Source organism: Podarcis pityusensis (assembly GCF_964106645.2).
Source record: "Podarcis pityusensis genome assembly, chromosome: 7".
Taxonomy (NCBI): Eukaryota; Metazoa; Chordata; class Lepidosauria; order Squamata; family Lacertidae; genus Podarcis; species Podarcis pityusensis.
The window spans coordinates 66,118,354-66,138,971 of NC_138031.1; the positions used below are offsets into that span (position 1 = coordinate 66,118,354).

The following is a 20,618-nucleotide window of genomic DNA, read 5'->3' on the forward strand; positions in this document are numbered from 1 at the left end:
TAAATGACTCCACTAGATTCATGCCAGCAGTACTTCCTCTTACAGATGCAACTCAATATACCGTATTTTTTGCTCTATAAGACTCACTTTTTCCCTCCTAAAAAGTAAGGGGAAATGTGTGTGCGTCTTATGGAGCGAATGCAGGCTGCGCAGCTATCCCAGAAGCCAGAACAGCAAGAGGGATTGCTGCTTTCACTGCGTAGCGATCCCTCTTGCTGTTCTGGCTTCTGAGATTCAGAATATTTTTTTCTTGTTTTCCTCCTCCAAAAACTAGGTGCGTCTTGTGGTCTGGTGCGTCTTATAGAGCGAAAAATACGGTATTTACTCCTTCCCTATTAAGACAGAGCTGTTTCTCGACTGCAACAAATGCAGATGAAGCAGTAAACCTGTTATAGGCCATACCATTTAAGACTGCAGGGGAGGCTCACATGATTGAACGTTCTCTCTACAATAAAATGCAGTACCTCCTTGCACAGAGGAAACTGGCAATCAGCCCTTCTCCTTGCCATGTGGTTTTTGATAGGTAGGGATTTGTTTTTCTCAAGATAACTGGATTTCCTGAGTCCCCCATGGTTGAAGTGGTACTGCCCTGGAACAAGTTAGCCTCATAATACACTAGACGCGAGAAGGAAGCCATAGTGGGAAGAACACAGATTGTGTTATCATGTGTGTAGTTCCCAGCACATCCAGTAGATGGCACCCTCAGCCAAACCTTACAGCTTCTAGGCCTGATACAAAAAGCAAATGAAGTTCACTCAGTGACAGAAAAAACGCATGTCATCCCATTCATTATTTTAAAAACAAACAAACAAAAAAACACAGAAACAAAAATGCAGGCACGCCACAATGATGCAAAGCTAAAACTTGTCTGGAAATAGTGTCATTTCCTCCTTGATTCGGTTTTCCACAAGTAGTGTGAAGCTGCTGTCTGTATTTTGAATATTATAGCTGACAAAAATCTGCTTTTTCGTCTTGCTGGCTGAAAGAAAAACAGATGCAAAGACTGAGCAAAAAAATGAAGGAGCTAATGTTGCAGCAGTAATGAAAAATACATTTTTTTTTGTTTAGTCGTTTAGTCGTGTCCGACTCTTTGTGACCCCATGGACCAGAGCAGTTCAAATCCCACAGGAGGGTCAGCAATTGATTAAGGGGAGGAGAGAAAATAACCTAATGGCATCTGAAAGTAAGCTACCTGGCATCCTTCTGTCTCAAGAGGTGAGGTCAAACTGCTGTGTTAGCAACACCAAAGTGACTTCCCTGGGGTGCAAGCCAGGGTGGTGTATATAGAGGGCCTGGGCTGCCCAGAAGACAAGACTCCTCTCTTGTCCTCACTGATGTGGTCCAAAGGAGAGAAGAACAATACGTTTGGCACCAGCTTGGCTGCAAGAGTTGCTGGAAGGAGGCGTGCAAGGCGCCATCCAACCGTCTTAGGGACTCCACTCCCAATTTGTGTAGGGTTTACTCCTTAGCCTTTTCTTCTCCCAAAGATGTCTTGCAAGGCAGCAGAGGTTTAGGATCAAGAGTTTTCCTTCTCCTAGATGGCTACCTTCCCAGGTGGATCTGCCCCTCGCTTCCCTCTACAGCACATGCAGAAACTGCCTTCTTGACCGTTGGACACAATATTGGTCTCATCCACTCAATTTGCAGGAGCCTGTCTTTGCATGCAGGAAAAGCCCCTAACTCGCCAAAGGTTTGAGATCCATCGGCTGCCCTCACCAGGTTTAGCTGGACAGTCAAAGCCATTTCCTGGGTGTATCCACTGCCGCATGCTGACAGCTTCTCAGAGCCACGGGTGAGAGCTGAGTACAGGATAGAGACCAAAGGTGGGCAAACTACCCCAGAAGGAGTATGACGTGTCCCCCACCAGAGGTACTACCCCTCCCTTCCCCTAACACCCCATGCACCCCAAACTATCTGAATAACTCAGAATGAATATGATGTTTTAAAAAGAGCCTACACTGCCATAGGCTTATTTCTCTTCGATTGTGCTACAGGAAGAGCAGGGAGCCGTTTTCAGCCTTAGGGCCACAATCCCTTCTAGGGGCCACATCCCCGTGCCAAAAGTGGATGGTAAAGGTAAAGGGACCCCTGACCATTAGGTCCAGTCGTGGCCGACTCTGGGGTTGCGGCGCTCATCTCGCTTTATTGGCCGAGGGAGCCGACGTACAGCTTCCAGGTCATGTGGCCAGCATGACTAAGCCGCTTCTGGCGAACCAGAACAGCGCAAGGAAACGCCGTTTACCTTCCCGCCAGAGCGGTTCCTATTTATCTACTTGCACTTTTGACGTGCTTTCGAACTGCTAGGTTGGCAGGAGCAGGGACCGAGCAACGGGAGCTCACCCCGTCACGGGGATTCGAACCGCCAACTTTCTGATCGGCAAGTGCTAGGCTCTGTGGTTTAACCCACAGCGCCACCCACGTCCCTAAAGTGGATGGAGCAACGGATATAAATGTTAACCTTTGGACAGTAAAATCGTTTCGACACATACCGCTCTATATCCTCCATCTAGGCAAGCAAGCAGCACAACCAGAGTCCAAGGACCCATTCCAGCTAGACAAATATACTCAAGGCAGATGCAAAGCAGAGCTGGTGAAGGGTGAGACCTAGGCAGAGGGTGCATGCCTGGGAAGAGTCCCTAGGGAGGCCGGGGGGGGCACATTTGACCTCCACGCCTGCAGCTCCCTGCTCATGTGTCAGGGGCAGGCCAGCAATAAATCACACTGAGTAAGTGAAGTTAACTCTTTATTCAAGGACGCAAGGTCTGCTCAGGAGTGCCAGGCCTAATAAGCACAGCAACTCTTCTTGGAAGGGCTTGCCCCTGTGTGGCAGTTGCAGAGATTAAAGGTCCCCCCGCCTTTCCACAGCTCCTACCCAGGTCCTTCCCAAGCAATCTGAGACTGTGCCTGCATGAAGCTAACCTCTCCACCTTCTTCATGCCTCTCCTGGTTCTGGTGGACCAGGGGCAGGGGGGGAGAGAGCGGAGCTAGAGGAGGGGGAGACACATGACTCTTCACCAGCCAGACTCATCTTTGCCTCTTGGCCTCCCTCCTGTCCTGCTTCTGCCTCTGCCTCTGATTCTGGACTTCTCTCTGCCTCAGACTCTCCCAGCTCACTAAGCCCTGTTACCTCTTCAGCTTCCAACACTTCCTCCTGCTCCCAGTCTTCTCCCTCTGACCCACCACCAATCTCCAGGCTCTAAACCTTTTTCCCCTGGCGGGTTCCCCAGCTGGTGCCTCCCACCAGTCCTCTGAATCCAGCCAGACCACGGCACCGTGCGGCAGGTTTAAAGGTGCACACAATTACATACCTAATTTTTGGGCTAGTGAATTGGAGGTGCTGTTGGAGGAGTCACCAAAGAGTAAGGTAGACGCTGGAATGGAGTCCTGGAAAGAAAGCAAAAAGGGGTGGTGAGTTTTTCTCCATCCTCCAGAAGTGACTCTCTTCTTATCTCATAAAGATACGAGAGAGAGAGCACAAGAGGGGCTTGGGTCATGGCAATTTAAAACAGATCACAGACACAAGTAGAGCCATCAGAGCCTGCCCTAGAAAAATGTTTCCATGCTTCTTAAATAGCTGGACAAGACAACTTTAAAAGTCTGTCCTATTACTGAGGTCCAGCCAGCAGAGAAACCAAGCCTGGTTTTGGAGGGAGGTATACAGAAGCATTTTACTCAGCACTATAATACATCCCTGGATGCGGGTGGCGCTATGGGTTAAACCACAGAGCCTAGGTCAGATCAGATCAGTGCAGATCAGAAGGTCGGCGGTTTGAATCCCCGCGATGGGGTGAGCTCCCGTTGCTCAGTCCCAGATCCTGCCAACCTAGCAGTTCGAAGGCACATCAAAGTGCAAGTAGATAAATAGGTACCACTCCGGCGGGAAGGTAAACGGCGTTTCTGTGTGCTGCTCTGGTTCGTCAGAAGCGGCTTAGTCATGCCAGCTCCCTAGGCCAATAAAGCGAGATGAGCGCCGCAACCCCAGAGTCGGCCACAACTGGACCTAATGGCCAGGGGTCCCTTTACCTTATAATACATCCCTGGTCTTCAACCAGTGGCTTGCAGCTTGAGCTAAGGCGTGTCATAACAGGAGGACTACCACCATCCAAATATGTGCAAAAAATTAAGAAGCAGGGCCCCAGGTGCATGTTTAGGTTAAAGTTGGGTCCTGTGTCTGAAAAGGTTGAAGATACCTGCTATATATCATTAACCAGAATCCAACAGCAGGGCCACAATATTCCTTTTGGGCTGGAGTAGAGCTCAAGAGGAACAGAAAAAGGCCTGTGGCTTCCACATTAGCCAGAGAGAGAGAGAGAAAGATGCACTTGCTTGTAATAACTCTTGACCCTGTAATGTCAGAAGAGAAACTTGCGGAAGGACCACTCAAGCAAACTTCACCTGCAAACTAGCTAAAGGTGTCTGATTGGACCCAGGAAATGAATCAGCCTTCAAATACGGTGAAAGGGACAAGGCATTAGATATCTAAGAAAGGGAAGGGAGGCCGTGCTGGTGCAAAGGCTCCTTGTTCTTTTTGCATTTCCTATCCCTCTCACTTCCCCTACATCCTGCAGCTCCCACAAGTGTGTGTGTGTGTGTGTGTGTGTGCGCAGTGCTTTTTTCTGGGGGGACGCATACCCTTAAACATCTTGTGAATCTAAGTTTGGTCTCATTGAGGGACAGTGTTTCAATATGAGTAGGAAAATGAGAGTACCCCTAAACATTTTTTTTTTAATTTTTGCAAAGAAGCACTGTGTTTGTGTGTGATGAAGTGGACCATGAACCAGGAAAACTTATACCTTAATAAATTTGCAAACACTCCATGCATTTACAGCACCTGCCTTTCCCCAAAGGATCCTGGGAACGCTATAGTTTGTTAACTGTGCTGCGCTCTCTTGTTTGTTAACAGTGCTAGGAATTTTCCTTCTGCAACGGTAAACTACAGCTCCCAGGATCCTTTGCGGGGCGTGGAAGAGTCATCTGCTTTAAATGTCTAATGTGTCAGCAGCTGCGCTTTCCCGATCTTAAAACACTCCCATTAACTGATCCTATTCGGAGAATAGGATGGTTGTGGACATCATCATCATCAAAGCCTCTGCATGCTTCTCCGGGGAGAGGGAGAAGAAGCCCGATTTGAGCCCGGGGAAGCTTTTCTCCGCGCACGTCCTCTCCAAATCGAGGTTCTCTTTCCGTTTCCAGCCTGCAAAGAGGGAGGCCAGTGGTACGACGGCGGGACGTGGGAGCGAAGAAACGAACTAATATTTAATTGCATCAGCCATAGCAATAAAACAATGCGATATACAAAGAATAGAACTAAAAAGTCACATTACATAAAACACGTTTTAGGGGTTTGAATCCATAGTCAAAGAGTGGATCTGATTCCGTTTGCCCCAGCTAAAAACCTTGCAACCTTTGCTGTCACCTGCCCATCTTGACCTGCCGAGAGAAAAAGGACAGTGTGGCAGTGGCTGGGCGACCCAGAATGGACAATAAAAGGGGGGGTAACCTCCATTCCTCAAGTCTTTTGTGCATGCGCCACCGATCCGCGACGGGGAGATGTGAAGTTGCAAGCAACGCATCCTCCCCGTCCCGTCCCCCCCCCCCCCCGGTCTCCCCCCCTCCTCCAACCCCGGGGTTCAGAGCACCCGAGAGAGAGGACTCACGCGCGGGGTGCACATGGCCACGGCCAGGTTGCCGAGTCTGGGCTCTTCCCCGACCCAGAGGAAGAGCGAGTCCCGCAGGCGCATGGCGTGGAAGTGCACCAGCTGCTCCGACAGGCGCCCGCAGAAGTTGTGCACCGAGATCCGCTCGCCCGACGCGGCCACAGCCGAGACCGGCTCGGCGGCCTCTTCGCCCGGTTCCGGCAGCTCCTCCATTGCTGCAGTTCAGCCGCCGCCGCCGCCGCAGGCAGGCCAAAGCAAGCGATCCCCGAGCCCTTCCGGCAGGCTTTTCACTTTCAGTTTGTCAAAGGCTAGCTGGTTTTAGGGAGGAAAACTTCCTTTTCTTTTGTCGCAAGGCCAGAATAATGGGGAGCTAAAAAGTATTCACTGTTTACAGGGCTGGATTTAGGTTTGATGAGGCCCTTAGCTACTGAAAGCCATGGGACCCTTTATATGCCCAGCTGTCCTTTGTCAACAACAAATTGTTGCTGGTTTTTGTGTTGAATATATGCTATATGGTAATTTATGGGCCTAATAGGTCCATACACAACACAAAACGCTGTATGTAGATTTTATTTTTATATCTTATATTTTGGAAATGTACATCCAGATTTTTTTCCTTTAAATTTTTTGGTGGCCCCCAAGAGAGTGGGGCCCTAACCTATAGCTTGTTTAGCTTATATGTAAATCCGGCACTGACTGTTTACTATTATATCCTAATGGATTATTGCAGTGCTTTTTTAAAAAATAAAATAAAAATGTTCAGGGATACTCTAATTTTGACTCCAGAAAAATCACCATTTTATAGTTCAAAGTAGGGGAAATAAATACAGTACGTGGACAAAAGTACAAAGATTCATAAAATGTTTAGGGGTATGCGTACCCCTGTGTCCGTCTGTCCCGCCCAGAAAAAAAGCACTGGATTATTGAATATTGCTTTATTTCAGGGGTGCACAACCTGATACCCTTCAGATGTTATTGGACTACATCTCCCATCATCCCTGATCACTGGCTATGCTGGCTGGGGCTGATGGGAGTTATAGTCCAGAAACATCTGGAGGGCTGCAGGTTGTTCATCCCTGCTTTATTTGATAAAAGTTGTTTATTTTAAAGTTATTGTGACTTGGGTCAGATGGGTGGGATACAAATAATAAAATTATTACTACTATTATTTCCAGTGGGGTGCGGGGGGGGGGGTGAGGCTTGCAGCCACGTGAGGTCTCCAAAAACAAGGGAAGAAAGTGTGTTTGTGTCATAGGCTTTATGGACTTGCTAAAATTCAGATGCAAGCTTTGAGTTGCATATAACTCTCTTTCCAGGATATACCTGCTGAGCAGAAAATGAAGATGAGATCATAGATTTCCTAAGTGTCTGGACTAGATGCAAATCCAGTAGTTAAATGTTCACAGCAAGGTCTAAGCTGTGGTTCTGAGTGTGCTTGCTGTGGGGGGTGTGCACTGCATTATTTTATGCAATGAGATCATCTGAACATAACCCTGTATGGGAAGTTTTAAATGTCTGGTGTTTTGTTAAGTTTTTATATTCTGTTGGAAGCCGCCCAGAGTGGCTGGGGCAACCCAGTCAGATGGGCGGTGTATAAGTAATAAATTAACATCATTATCATCATCATCATCTCCAAAGGTGCTTTGCGGCAGAGTTCTAATTACACAAAAAGTACAGGTAGTCATGTTGGTCCAGTTGAAACAACAACAACCCAAAGCTAAATGCTTTTTATTAGACTAAGCCTAATGACCCATCTCATGAGCTGAAGGAAAAGTACTGGAGAACACAAAAGACTGCTCACAACTTTGTGACATTCTGGTTGGCCCTGATAGGGTATTACCCTATTGTGGTTTTTCAGTTTGTCCTAAGTCTGTTTTACTGAGAAGCTCAATGGCAGTTCAATGGGATTACTCCCTAGTAAGTGCAAAGCCCCTGTGTGCAAATACAGCCCTTTCCTATACATAGTTAGAATACACCTAAGCCTTGTTACACAATCCGCTTCATAGGTGTGAGCTGGAAGTGTGCACGGGATTTCAGATCTTACAAGGAAGTAAGTTGTTCTGGGTTCAGTGAGACTCACTTCCTGGAAAATTTGCATAGGATAACAGCTTTAATCTGGTAACTTGGCAGTAGCTTTTCACAAAGAATGGTCCCCCTCCCTTTTTTTAATTAGCTATCACCCACCAAAGCAAAACTAGCAAAATATGGCTCACTTTTTAAGACTTCTTAGGTTATCCATGCTGTAGTTCAGACCACCTTGCAGCCTAACCTACCTCACAGGGTTGATGTGAGGATGAAATTGATTATATATATAATCTGTTTTGGACACGGGTGGCGCTGTGGGTTAAACCACAGAGCCTAGAACTTGCCGATCAGAAGGTCAGCAGTTCGAATCCCCGCGATGGGGTGAGCTCCCATTGCTCGGTCCCTGCTCCTGCCAACCTAGCAGTTCAAAAGCACATCAAAGTGCAAGTAGATAAATAGGTACCGTTCTGGTGGGAAGGTAAACGGTGTTTCCGTGCGCTGCTCTGGTTCGCCAGGAGCGGCTTAGTCATGCTGGCCACATGACCCGGAAGCTGTATGCCGGCTCCCTCGGCCAATAAAGCGAGATGAGTGCCGCAACCCCAGAGTCGGCCACGACTGGACCTAATGGTCAGGGGTCCCTTTACCTTTACCTTTTTATAATCTGTTTGCTTACGTGCCTACTGCTTTGCTTCCTTTCCTGAAAAAAAACGGCGGGAGGAGAGATCTGCAGCAAATCAATTGGTTCTGTGGAACATCTCAGAGTGTAAATGTCAGACAGGCACCAGCGACCTAGAGGAGTGATGTCTCATCTGACCACTAGATGGAGGATATTTCTTATTCCTGTCTGGGGTCTCTTGTCTGTTATAAATATTAATGAGGCACCCAGGAGTTGCTGATTCAACTTTTTCTCTGTTCCTGTGTGCTGAATTTAAAGGGGAAACGTGTCTATTTAAAGATGTACCCTTGCTTGAAAGAACAATCCTGTAAAATTGGCACTACACAGACTTAACAGAAATAGGCAACAGTTATTTCTGCAATCTCGATCCTCCTTTTTCTAGTGGCTGTGGTTTTGAGATTTGCCATGATTCAGAAATTCACCTTGTTCACTGTGTCTTTTTCTTTTTAATTGCAGGGATGTGCCTTCGTGTACATTTGTGCAGAGAAAATAAACAGAGCTTGCATGTGTGAGATGTCCAGCAGAATGGGAGGGGAACAAGCTACTCTGCAGAACAGGGTGTAAACTCCTGAGTCGTGGGTGCTCTTCAAGCTGGCTGGTGGTCCAAACTAGAGGTCACCAGCCCTTTTCATGTCCAGGGGCACATTTGGAAGTCTAAGAAGTGGAAGCCAGTGTGGTGTAGTGGTTAAGAGCGGTGGACTCGTAATCTGGGGAACCGGGTTCGCTTCCCCGCTCCTCCACATGCAGCTGCTGGGTGACCTTGGGCCAGTCACACTTCTCTGAAGTCTCTCAGCCCCACTCACCTCACAGAGTGTTTGTTGTGGGGGAGGAAGGGAAAGGAGAATGTTAGCCGCTTTGAGACTCCTTTGGGTAGTGATAAAGCGGGATATCAAATCCAAACTCTTCTTCTAAGAAACTCAAGGACACCACAAAATACCTATTTCACAGAAGTAAAAAGCTGGGGAGACCCCCCACCCCAAAAACACAAAAAACCAGGCAAAACATCAACACTCCCCCTAATAAATAAAGCTGACAAAAGGAAGCCCCTTCCCACAAAAAAGAAAAACCTGTCATAGACCCAACCAAAAACAACAACAAAAGCAGGGAGAGCTCATTTTAAACAAAACTAAAAATTTGAAAGCACAAGGAGTCTCGAGGGACACTAGGAGAGTATTTGAGGGTTCCATTAGTGCCCACAGGCAGTGTTTTTCCCCCACACGGGGGTACTAAATGGTACTCAGTACTGGCACCCCTTTTTTCTAGAAGAAAAGCACTGCCCACAGGCACCAAGTTGGGGACCCAGCCACTAAACCAAAACAGCTGCGTGTTTTCCTCGCAGGGGAAAATGTTGAAAGCAATTTACATAGTTTAATAGCTACTGACTGAAAATTCCTGTTAAGCTGAGTTGGTCTCCTTATGGCTGGAGAACTCAGATTTGAGCATGAGATACTCAGAAGAGCATGGAGAAGGTCACTCTTCGGACTTTGGGGGAAGGGAGCAGAGCAATTTGAATGGAGGGATGCAAATTAGTAGCTGAAGTCCAGTGGGGGGGGCGGAGTCCATTGTTTTTTGAGATTCTGCTGCTTGCTGTATGTAGGGTGCCTGTTTGCTCCCACTGTGCTCTGCTTGCACATGTTTAAATAAAGCAAAGACCCCATAAGTCCTCAGTGCTTTTTTCATCCTGGCTTGCTGGAACTTCACACCAAGTGGAAGTGGACTTCAATTCTAGAAAAGAAAGTTTGGGAGGCTATCCTTGCCACCCTTGTAGCAAACTAAGGCCCGGGGGCCGGATCCGGCCCAATCACCTTCTAAATCTGGCCCGTGGATGATCCGGGAATCAGCGTGTTTTTACATGAGTAGAATGTGTCCTTTTATTTAAAATGCATCTCTGGGTTATTTGTGGGGCATAGGAATTCATTTATCCCCCCCCCAAAATATATATATATATATATATATAGTCCAGACCCCACAAGGTCTGAGGGACAGAATAAGTTTGCTGACCCCTGGCTTAGCCCCACCAGTTCTTGCTGTTGTCCTCTTGCCACATTTCTCGGTCTTGTGCATGAACAGATTTCTACAGAGAGGTCATTGTCTAAACCGAAAGAATCAGGAGGCTACACATGTTACAGCACTTGCGGTACCCACCCATCAACAGATGATGACTGTTGCCATCTTTGATGTACTGGTCACCTGTTTTGTGGTCAGGAGAGGGGAATGGGGGACTGCTTTGAATTCAGCACCTGTTCCTCCCTTCCTCCAACTGGCGATCAGTGCTGTTGTAAGGGGTACTAAGATAACCTATAGAAAGACAATAAAGTGCTAATGGCGCTATCCTATCAGAGACAAGTCATGCTGAGTTCAGTAAGGCTTGCTCCCAGGTAAGTAGGTACAGTACAGGGTTTTTTATTTATTTTATTGAATTTATCTTCCACCCTATACCCAGAGGTCTCAGGGCGGTTCACAGAAAAGATCATGATATATAAAATCAAAATAAGAACAATAACACAAACACACAGAGAGAGAGAGTCACATTTTAAAAGGGTATAGGATGTCCATCAGGTAAGCCAAAGAACTGGTTAAAAAGAAATGTTTTTGCTTGGCGCCTAAAGGTGTATAATGAAGGCACCAGGCGAACTTCCCTGGGGAGAGCATTCCACAGATGGGGAGCCACTGCAGAGAAGGCACATTCTTGTGTTGCCACCCTCCGGACCTCTCAAGGAGTTGCAGCATATGTAATACAGTCATACCTCAGGTTGAAGTAGCTTCGGGATGAGTATTTTTGGGTTGCGCTCCGCCATAGCTGTCAACTTTCAGATTTGAAAATAAGGGATCAGCAGCCTCGAAAGTAAGGGATCAGCAGCCTCACCTGTTCCGGGGACAGTCTACGTGATATCTAACAATCCGGGATAGCAGCGGGAAGTAGCGGGAAACAGCACTGGAATAAGGGAATTTCCCGGGGGAAAAGGGAAGGTTGACAACTATGCGCTCCACAGCGACCCGGAAGTAACGGAGCACATTACTTCTGGGTTTCACTGCTCGCGCATGCGCAGACGGTCAAAATGACGTCACGTGCATGCGTGGAAGCAGCGAATCGCGACCCGCGCAGGCACACGGACACGGGTTGCGTTCACTTCAGGATGTGAACAGGGCTGCAGAACGGATCCCGTTTGCATCCAGAGGTACCACTGTACTGCTATTACTTAAGTCATAAACCACTTTTATGATATATGTCCGGAGAATCTGTCAGTTCTGACTGACCTGGATAAAGCTGATGGTACAAAGACTTTACACAATCACTTTTGTGTCTGGTATTTGAAGATTGCAGCCATGTGTGTGACGAGGAAAAGACAGCAAAATTAATTTGGTCTGTAAGTTGATTTTAAGCCAACTTTCAAAGAGATGTCTTTTTTTCAATGTATGTGAGAAACAAGACAATTCTATATTCTTGGCATAGCAGCTAGTCTTCATATTCTCTGCTTTTAAGCAAGGGAAGAATGCAGCCAAGAATGAAAAGGTTACAGGGTGTTGGGTGGCAGAGATCCTGTTTTAAATGCAACTTGTTTCCAAGACTAGGCTGGTTGCCTAGGAAACTGCAGAAGGTGGAATTTGATGGCCTGTATGGCCAGACTGAGCGTCATAGCTGTGGGAAGAGTTTCAACGTAGGAAGGAGGGATGTCTCTGTGGAAGTAAAAGGAGACCTCGAAAAAGGAAAGTGGGACAAAAATTGCGAACCATGAAGATTTATTGCCCAACAGAATTTTAAAAATGTGCAGTGGAGAAACAATATCAGTTTAAATTACGTATACAAGAGGAATCAGTAAGACCCAGTGAAATATCTTATTTGAGAACAATGAGGAATATGATGGTGCATCTTCTCAACATATATATGGAAGTAGTGTTTGTTTCCTTTTAAGAGCACATTCCATTTCCAATCAGTTCCCCCAGAAATAGGGAGGAAATTAGGAAATTAAATGTGACACTGCTGACGGCATTCAGAAAATTAAACCCACCTCCTACAGCTGCATTGGCTTAGGAATACTGTGAGTGTTGGGAGTATAGGGTGTTAGGGGAGAGGTAGTACCTCTGCTGGGGGACATGTCGTGCTCCTTCTGGGGTAGTTTGTCCACCTTTGGTCCCCATCCTGCACTCAGTTCTTACCTATAGCTCCTAGGAGCCGTCAGCACATGACAATAGCCACACCCCAGGAAATGACTTTGACTGGCCAGCTAAACTAGGTGAAGGTAGCCAATGGGTTTGAAACCCGCAGTTAGGGACATCCCCTGCACGCAAAGACTGGCTCCAGCAGATTGAGCAGACAAGACCATCAGTGGATCCAACAGTCAAGAAGGCGGTTTCTGCACATGCCGCGGAAGGAAGTGAGGGGCAGACGGGGCTCGTCAACCTGGGAAGGTAGCCCTTCTAGGAGAAGGAAAACTCAGATCCTAAACCTCCACTGCCTTGCAAGACATCTTTGGGAGAAGAAAAGGCTAAGGAGTAAACCATGGGTAGGCAAACTAAGGGCCGGGGGCCGGATCCGGCCCAATCACCTTCTCAATCTGGCCCACAGACGGTCCGGGAATCAGCATGTTTTTACATGAGTAGAATGTGTCCTTTTATTTAAAATGCCTCTCTGGGTTATTTGTGGGACCTGCCTGGTGTTTTTACATGAGTAGAATGTGTGCTATTATTTAAAATGCATCTCTGGGTTATTTGTGGGGATAGGAATTCATTCATTATTATTTTTTCCAAAATATAGTCCGGCCCCCCCACAAGGTCTGAGGACAGTGAACTGGCCCCCTGCTGAAAAAGTTTGCTGACCCCTGGAGTAAACCCTACACAAATATGGAGTGGAGTTCCTAAGATGGTTGGATGGCGCCTTCTACGCCTCCTTCCAGCAATTCCTGCAGCCAAACTGGTGCCAAACGCCTTGCTCTGCTTTCCTTTGGACCACATCAGCGAGGCCAAGAGGGGGGTCGTGTTAGCTTGGCAGCCCAGGACCTTCATTCACGCTGCCCAGGCTTGCGCCCCAGGGAGGTCGCTTTGGTGCTGCTAACACAGTGGTTTGACTTCACTCCCGGAGGCACACTCCATTGTCTCTCGAGGCAGATGGATGCCAACAACTCTGGGTGTGTTATGTACTGAGTTGAATAGGATCCAAACTGCAGCAGTCTGATTGGTCCTAGAACAATAGGATCCAAAAGGCAGCAGTCTGATTGGTCCTAGAACAATAGGATTCAGAATGCAGCAGTCTGATTGGTCCTAGAACAATGCAGCAGTATGATTGGTTGGCAGGAACCACCCAATCCTGCTCCAGATAGAAGTGAATCCACAACCTGATTGGCTTACAGTAGAATTCCAGAATTAGCCAATCATGTGCAGCCCATTGTGTAAATAATGTATATAAAGCAGATACTGTAAGGGGACATTCATTCATTCATTCCTCCTCACCACTATGAGCTGAATAAAGAGCATGAAATCACTTTGCGACTCTGAGTATATTTCAGGGTGTCATCAAAATTGCACTGTTAATTATATAATAAGCCTTTTTGGGAGTGGTGGTGAATCCAGGACTGCAGTTTTGGGTTTGGCTGATCCTTGCCGCCACCAAGATGACAGGCCTGGAAAGTCCAGTTTTTTAAAAGAGGCGACCTACACAAACGAGAGCGGTATAGGGCTGCTTTTGCTCAACTCTCTTTCAGACTGCAGGTGGTTAAATGCTCTTTCAGACACTCCCTCCCTTTCTTTCTCCTACAGGAAAACCTCTGCCTACATGTGCATGTGTTGGGAAGGCAGTTTGTCAGGAATCCCAGCACATTTGGACACAGCAAAATACAATATCCATGGAGTGCTATTCTGTGGTTCCCTCATATATCTAGAGGAAACATGTCAAACAGAAGACGTGTGTATCGCAATAATAGACCAAAATTGGCTCATATGCAGCAGAGAGCATCCTATGCTGTCTGTATAATTAATATCCAATCTGCGCCTCATCCCGAGGGACGAGGGTAGAGTGAGCAAGGATTACTCACTTCCGTCACTGGTGCTGTGCAATGCCAGGTCTATAGGCAACAAAACCGCCACCCTGCGAGATTTCTTTATCTCGCAGGGAGTCGACCTGGCTTGTGTGACGGAGACCTGGGTGCGCGAAGGGGCAACAGTTACCTTACAAGAGATGGCACCCCCGGGCTTCTCCGTCCTCCACCAGTCGCGGACTGTGGGCTGGGGGGGAGGGGTGGCATTATTAATCCAGGAAGATTGTCCTTTCAGGGCTCTACCATCGCCATTGATCCCCGGCATTGAATGTGTTGGCCTAGTGTGGGCTCCGAGGAGAGCTTGGCTGTCTGGCTGGTGTACCAGCCACCTAGCGCACCAGCAGCCACCCTGTCAGGCCTATTGGAGGCGGTGGCCGGCTGGGCCTTGGAGTTCCCTAACCTATTGGTATTGGGGGACTTCAACATCCATGCTGATGCCACTCCCTCCTCACAGGCTCTGGACCTGGTGTCTCCCATGGCGACAGTAGGGCTCTCCCAGTTTGTTTCGGGCCCCACACATCAAGCAGGCCACACGCTGGATTTGATCTTTGGCGTAGGTATAGATGTGATCATGTCTCCTTCGATGAAGGTGCCATGGTCTGATCACTACGCTCTGAAAGCCAGGATTGACTTTCCACCCCCACCCTGCTTAGGTGGTGAGCCGATTTGGGCTCGACCTCAGAGGCTGATGGACCCTGATAGATTCCGCCAAGGCTTGCGGGACCTTGCTCCCCCTGGCGACTCATTGACTGAGCTTGTTGAGGGCTGGAATATCCAGCTCCTGGCAGCCATTGATGAGATCGCACCTAAGCGCCCTCTGCGACCCCGCAGAAACCGGGCTCCCTGGTTTACCGAGGAGCTTCGGAAAATGAAGCGGGACCTCAGACGGCTAGAGCGAGTATGGCGGGGTGCCCGTGACGGAGCCTCAAGAACATCTTATAGGGCTTTTATGAAAACCTACGAGATGGCGGTGAAGGCTGCTAAGAAGTCTTACTTCTCGGCCTCCATTGCATCCGCTAGCTCTTGCCCGGCGCAATTATTTAGTATAATCAGGTCTTTAACGTCCCTTGAGGGACAGCCAAATTTAAATAACAATTTGACACACAGCTGTGAGGCATTTGCGAGCTTTTTTGTGGAGAAGGTCTTGTTGCTCCGCCAAGACCTCCCTGCCAATTTGGATACAATAAAGGAACTGGAGGCCCCTCGACTGTCCTCGGGTCCAGTATTGGACCACTTCAACCGGATATCCCCAGCCGATGTGGACAGACTCCTCTGAGCTGGAAAGCCCACCACCTGTCCTCTCGACCCGTGCCCGTCTTGGCTGATTAGAGCGTGTCCAGACGAGGTGCGGGCCCTCCTGGGGGATATCATCAATTTGTCCCTTGGCACGGGGACATTCCCAGGGGAACTGAAGGAGGCAGTGGTGCGCCCGCTCTTAAAGAAAACATCATTAGATCCTTTAGATCTATCCAATTACCGCCCGGTTTCAAATCTTCCGTTCCTGGGTAAGGTGATTGAGAGAGCGGTTGCTGAACAGCTTGGTGGGTTTCTGGATGAAACATCGGCTCTGGATCCATTCCAGTCCGGCTTCCGCACTGGTCATGGGACCGAGACAGCTCTGGTTGCCCTAACAGATGATCTTCGTAGACAGCTGGATCGAGGTGGGTCGGGGCTGCTGATTCTTCTAGATCTGTCAGCAGCTTTCAACATGGTCGATCACGAACTTCTGGACCACCGCCTTGCCGACGTGGGGATCCAGGGCACAGTCCTTCAATGGCTGCGCTCGTTTCTCTCTGGTCGGGGACAGAGGGTGGCGCTTGGGGGGGAATTGTCATCGCGCCACTCCTTGGTGTGTGGAGTACCTCAGGGTGCGATACTCTCCCCGATGCTTTTCAACATCTTTATGCGCCCCCTTGCCCAGCTTGTCCGGAGTTTTGGGCTGGGTTGCCATCAGTATGCTGATGACACCCAACTCTATCTGTTGATGGATGGCCATCCTGACTTGGCCCCAGACACACTGACCAGATGTTTGGAAGCTGCGGCTGGATGGCTACGTGGGAGCCGGTTGAAGCTAAATCCTTCGAAGACAGAGGTCCTGTGGCTGGGACGGGACGATATGGGATTGGGGGGGCAACTCCCATCTCTTGCGGGGGCGCAATTAGTGCCAGCACCGTCTGTTAAGAGTTTGGGTGTAATCTTCGACACCTCCCTTTCCATGGAGGCGCAGATTGCAGCTACAACAAAGGCGGCATTTTTCCATCTCAGCCAAGCTAAGCAGTTGGCTCCTTACCTCTCTCGCCCTGACCTAGCCACTGTGATCCACGCGCCGGTCACCTCCAGACTGGATTATTGTAACTCGCTCTACGTGGGGCTGCCCTTGAGACTGACCCAGAAACTCCAGCGGGTGCAGAATGCTGCAGCGAGACTCCTTACGGGGTCTTCGCTGCGAGATCACATTCACCCAGTGCTATACCAGCTGCACTGGCTCCCGGTGGAGTACAGGATCAGGTTTAAGGTGCTGGTTTAAACCTTTAAAGCCCTATACGGCCTAGGACCCTCGTACCTACGGGACCGCCTCTCCTGGTATGCCCCACAGAGAAACTTACGGTCTTCAAATAAAAACATCTTGAAGGTCCCAGGCCACAGAGAAGTTAGGCAGGCCTCAACTAGAGCCAGGGCTTTTTCGGCCGTGGCTCCGATCTGGTGGAACACACTGTCACAAGAGACCAGGGCCCTGCGGAACTTGACATCTTTCTGCAGGGCCTGCAAGACAGAGCTGTTCCACCAGGCCTTTGGCCAGGGCACAGCCTGACTCCCTCCCTCAGCAATCTTCGCGGAGCTCTGGCGCAATGGTTGCCAGTGGCTTGAATTAATTAATTTTATAATGAATGATTTAGAGTGTTGTTTGTGCTGTACTTTTGTACTGTTTTATTGTTGTTAGCCGCCCTGAGCCCGGCTTCGGCTGGGGAGGGCGGGATATAAATAAAATTTATTATTATTATTATTATTATTATTATTATTATTATTAGACAGTGCTGTATTGAGCTATATAAGGCAAGGCAGGATTACTCTGTTCCTTGGAGAAGGAATAAAGAATATCATTGACAATTCTATGCTCATGTCTAAAGATTTGCTTTGCAAATAAAACAGCAAAGTCTTGTCTCACAAATATGGAAAACATGAGGTTGTACATACCGGTAGGTGTCTCTTGATAATACTTTTATTTTTACACTTTATTTTAGCCAAAAGGCCGAGAAGCTGTGCTCCTTCACACTCCCTTCCTAATTATTATTATTATTATTATTATTATTATTATTTATACCCCACCCATCTGGGTATAACCTTTTAACCTTTTGTCCTTGTTTCTATCTTTTTAAGTATGCATGATATAATCACCTTTTAATTACTAGTTTTTTATCCCTTACCTGTTTTAAGTCTTATGTGTTCAGTTTATCTGTTGTTGTTTTTTTAATCTTATACTGGTCTGTGACTAAAATAAATTTGAATACTGATACTTTTATTTTTCTTTCAATTTCTTCCAAATTATTTAGAAATCCTGCAGTCTGGGAGTTGTGTTACTTATAAAAGGAATATAAGGGTTTAAAAAACAAAAAAACCCTGCCTGGTGGTTTAGCAGAATACCTGGCACTTTTTAATTATATATTGCTCTATTCCACTTTAGAACGCTTGTATGTGTTTTGAGTTTTATCTGCTTTAAAACTGCATTTTCTATTTGTTGTAACTTGCCCTGGGACTTCCTTGAGAAGGGCGGGTAATAAATCTTATAAATCATAACCAAGAATTGAAAATAGTGAATACTCAAGGGATAAGAATTGGTAATTGGCTTCTTAAGTAGTAAGGAGGAGCATTAAATTTCACCCAATTTTATTTGAAGGTCAATTCCACTTATGTTCAGTGAGGCTTCACTCCCAAGCGTAATATTGGATTTGCAGTTTCGCTTGTCTTGTTTCTTCGGAAGGAAGACCCACTGTGTTCAGCAAGGCTCACTCCTAGGTAGATAGTTTTATGGGAATGGGGAATAAGCGCTATTAAATTCGGTGGATCTGCCCCCCCCCCCCCAGTAAACATACAGACAAGATCGAAACGTGATACAGTTATAGTTCTAGCGGGCTAGAAAACAAAGAGGGAAAATAAGCTGCTTCTTTTAGCCACTTGCTTTTGTTGCTGTCTGTTTGTCTGCTGAGCACACAGAAACAGAATGAAACGCGTTGCTGCTGCTAATAGCAGGTTTGAGATAAAGCGCTGCTGCGATCAGCCACTCAGGCTGCGTTGCGAGGAATATGGTGTGATACAATTCACGCCCTCTGCCTTCCCTTCCTCCACAGGCACAGCAGCAAAACATGCAAGAGAGCAAATACCAAACTGTTACCCCCTGCCTTGGATCGTTTCATCCTCTTTGCAGGGAGGGAGGGAGGACAAGGCGGAGTTCCCCTCCCAGTGACGATCTGGCAGAAGGCAGCCGGCAGCCCTGAGTCACCCCCTCCCGATATTATGTTGCTCGAAAGCAGCTCCGTTGCCAGTTTGAAATGTAGCCTCTCTTCCCTGGAAGATGGAAAGCTGACCTCATCATTGTCTCTAGAACACCGGGCAAGGCGTGGACGGGAAAAGAGAAGACACCGATTAGCAACAGTGTTTATTGGCTGGGAAGGAAGGAAAGAAGCGCTGCGTCCTCAGAAAAGACTTTAAAAATGAACCCAGAACCTTCTGCAGCCTTATTTGCAATCATCATCATCATCAATTTTTTAAAAAGCCATGGTGGTGAATAACATAACATCAGTAATAAAATTATACCCACGAATCGCACTGCAAATCAAACGAGACTGATGCATCTACATAGCTGAATCGCTCCTCAGGGAAATACTGGGTGAGCCGTTTAGATAACCCAGGTCATGTAAAACGCTCCAGACGGAGCAAAAGATCTTCTTGAGACTGGTGGGTGAATTGCATTTGTTCTGGAAGCAGCATCACCCTTTAATGATGAGTTATCCGGCTGAAATTCATCATTTGTTTTTGTTTTTTTGAAGGTATGCGTGATACCTAGACAGCATCCTAAAAAGCAGAGACATCACCTTGCCAACAAAGGTCCATATAGTTAAAGCTTTGGTTTTCCCAGTAGTGATGTATGGAAGTGAGAGCTGGACCATAAAGAAGGCTGATCGCCAAAGAATTGATGCTTTTGAATTATGGGGCTGGAGGAGACTCTTGAGAGTCCCATGGACTGCAAGAAGACCAAACCTCTCCATTCTTAAAGAAATCAGCCCTGAGTGCTCACTGGAAGGACAGATCGTGAAGCTGAGGCTCCAATACTTTGGCCACCTCATGAGAAGAGAAGACTCCCTGGAAAAGACCCTGATGTTGGGAAAGATGGAGGGCACAAGGAGAAGGGGACGACAGAGGACAAGATGGTTGGACAGTGTTCTTGAAGCTACCAACATGAGTTTGACCAAACTACGGGAGGCAGTGGAAGACAGGAGTGCCTGGCATGCTGTGGTCCATGGGGTCACGAAGACAACGACTAGTCACTAGTCACTAGTCAACGACTAAACAACAACAACAATGTGTTGCTTTGTAACTTGCGTTTGATCCAAGGAGCAAAGAGAATCAATGCGCTTATTTGGCTATGGTCCACAACCAGCTTTTTAAAAAAATTATTATTCCAAATTATTTGGAGCCTTGTAGCTGGGATGAGAAAGGGCCTTGCGGGTTTTGTTCTCCTTCCACACATAAGATCAGTTGTATGACCAGCTCCTCCTCATTCTGTTCACGTGAACTAGTCTGCTTCCAGCCACACCCAGTGCCAACCCAGATATAGCTGTGGATCTGACTCCAGAGCTTAAAAGGCGCCTTGGTCCTTGCCTTCTCCCACCACCACCTTGATAACAGGGGGACTCGTCCTCATTCAAGTCACCCACCGTTATGCAGCCACCCCACTGGTCTCGCTCGCTAATAAACACGCCCAGACTCGTGTTTCCGCCTGCAGAAATGGGGAGCCAGGCAGGGGAGAGAGTGGCCTGGCCTTGCACCTTTGCATACCTGGCCTCGATCTCGACAGGGGTCGAAAGCACGTGGGGAGAAGGACGGCAGAGAGAAACTGCAGCAGAGGCCGCGCCCGAGCGCGCTGCCTGCCTGCCTGCCACCTTGCAGCGTTGGCAGCTGCAAACGGGGGGCGGGGGGGGGCTTCTCTTAAGAAACAAAAGGATGGGGGGG

At 47.7% G+C, this 20,618-nt stretch overlaps 2 protein-coding genes across 2 annotated transcripts in view; one reads left to right on the forward strand and one right to left on the reverse strand.

Moving 5' to 3' along the window:
- Positions 1-9,010, forward strand: part of SLC22A23 (solute carrier family 22 member 23) — a 107,402-nt gene extending 98,392 nt beyond the window's left edge. The window contains exon 11 of the mRNA XM_081014800.1: positions 8,815-9,010. Within this exon, the coding sequence (XP_080870926.1) occupies positions 8,815-8,851 (37 nt within the window). The 3' untranslated portion in view covers positions 8,852-9,010. The remainder of the gene's footprint in view (positions 1-8,814) is intronic.
- On the reverse strand, positions 773-5,911 carry PSMG4 (proteasome assembly chaperone 4). The gene is made up of 3 exons (XM_081015072.1): positions 5,658-5,911; positions 3,309-3,384; positions 773-979 (listed from the first exon to the last, which is right to left on the reverse strand). The coding sequence occupies exons 1-3, from the start codon at positions 5,868-5,870 to the stop codon at positions 858-860; spliced, it is 411 nt and encodes a 136-aa protein (XP_080871198.1). The 5' UTR covers positions 5,871-5,911; the 3' UTR covers positions 773-857.
- Positions 9,011-20,618: the final 11,608 nt, after the last annotated feature.

Coding starts and splice junctions, on each gene's coding strand:
- PSMG4 (XM_081015072.1), bottom strand. CDS start 5,870: ATGGAGGAGCTGCCGGAACCGGGCGAAGAGGCCGCCGAGCCGGTCTCG. Junction 3,385..5,657: donor TGGCCATGTGCACCCCGCGC/GTGAGTCCTCTC, acceptor CTTTCTTTCCAG/GACTCCATTCCAGCGTCTAC. Junction 980..3,308: donor TTCACTAGCCCAAAAATTAG/GTATGTAATTGT, acceptor TTTTTCTTTCAG/CCAGCAAGACGAAAAAGCAG.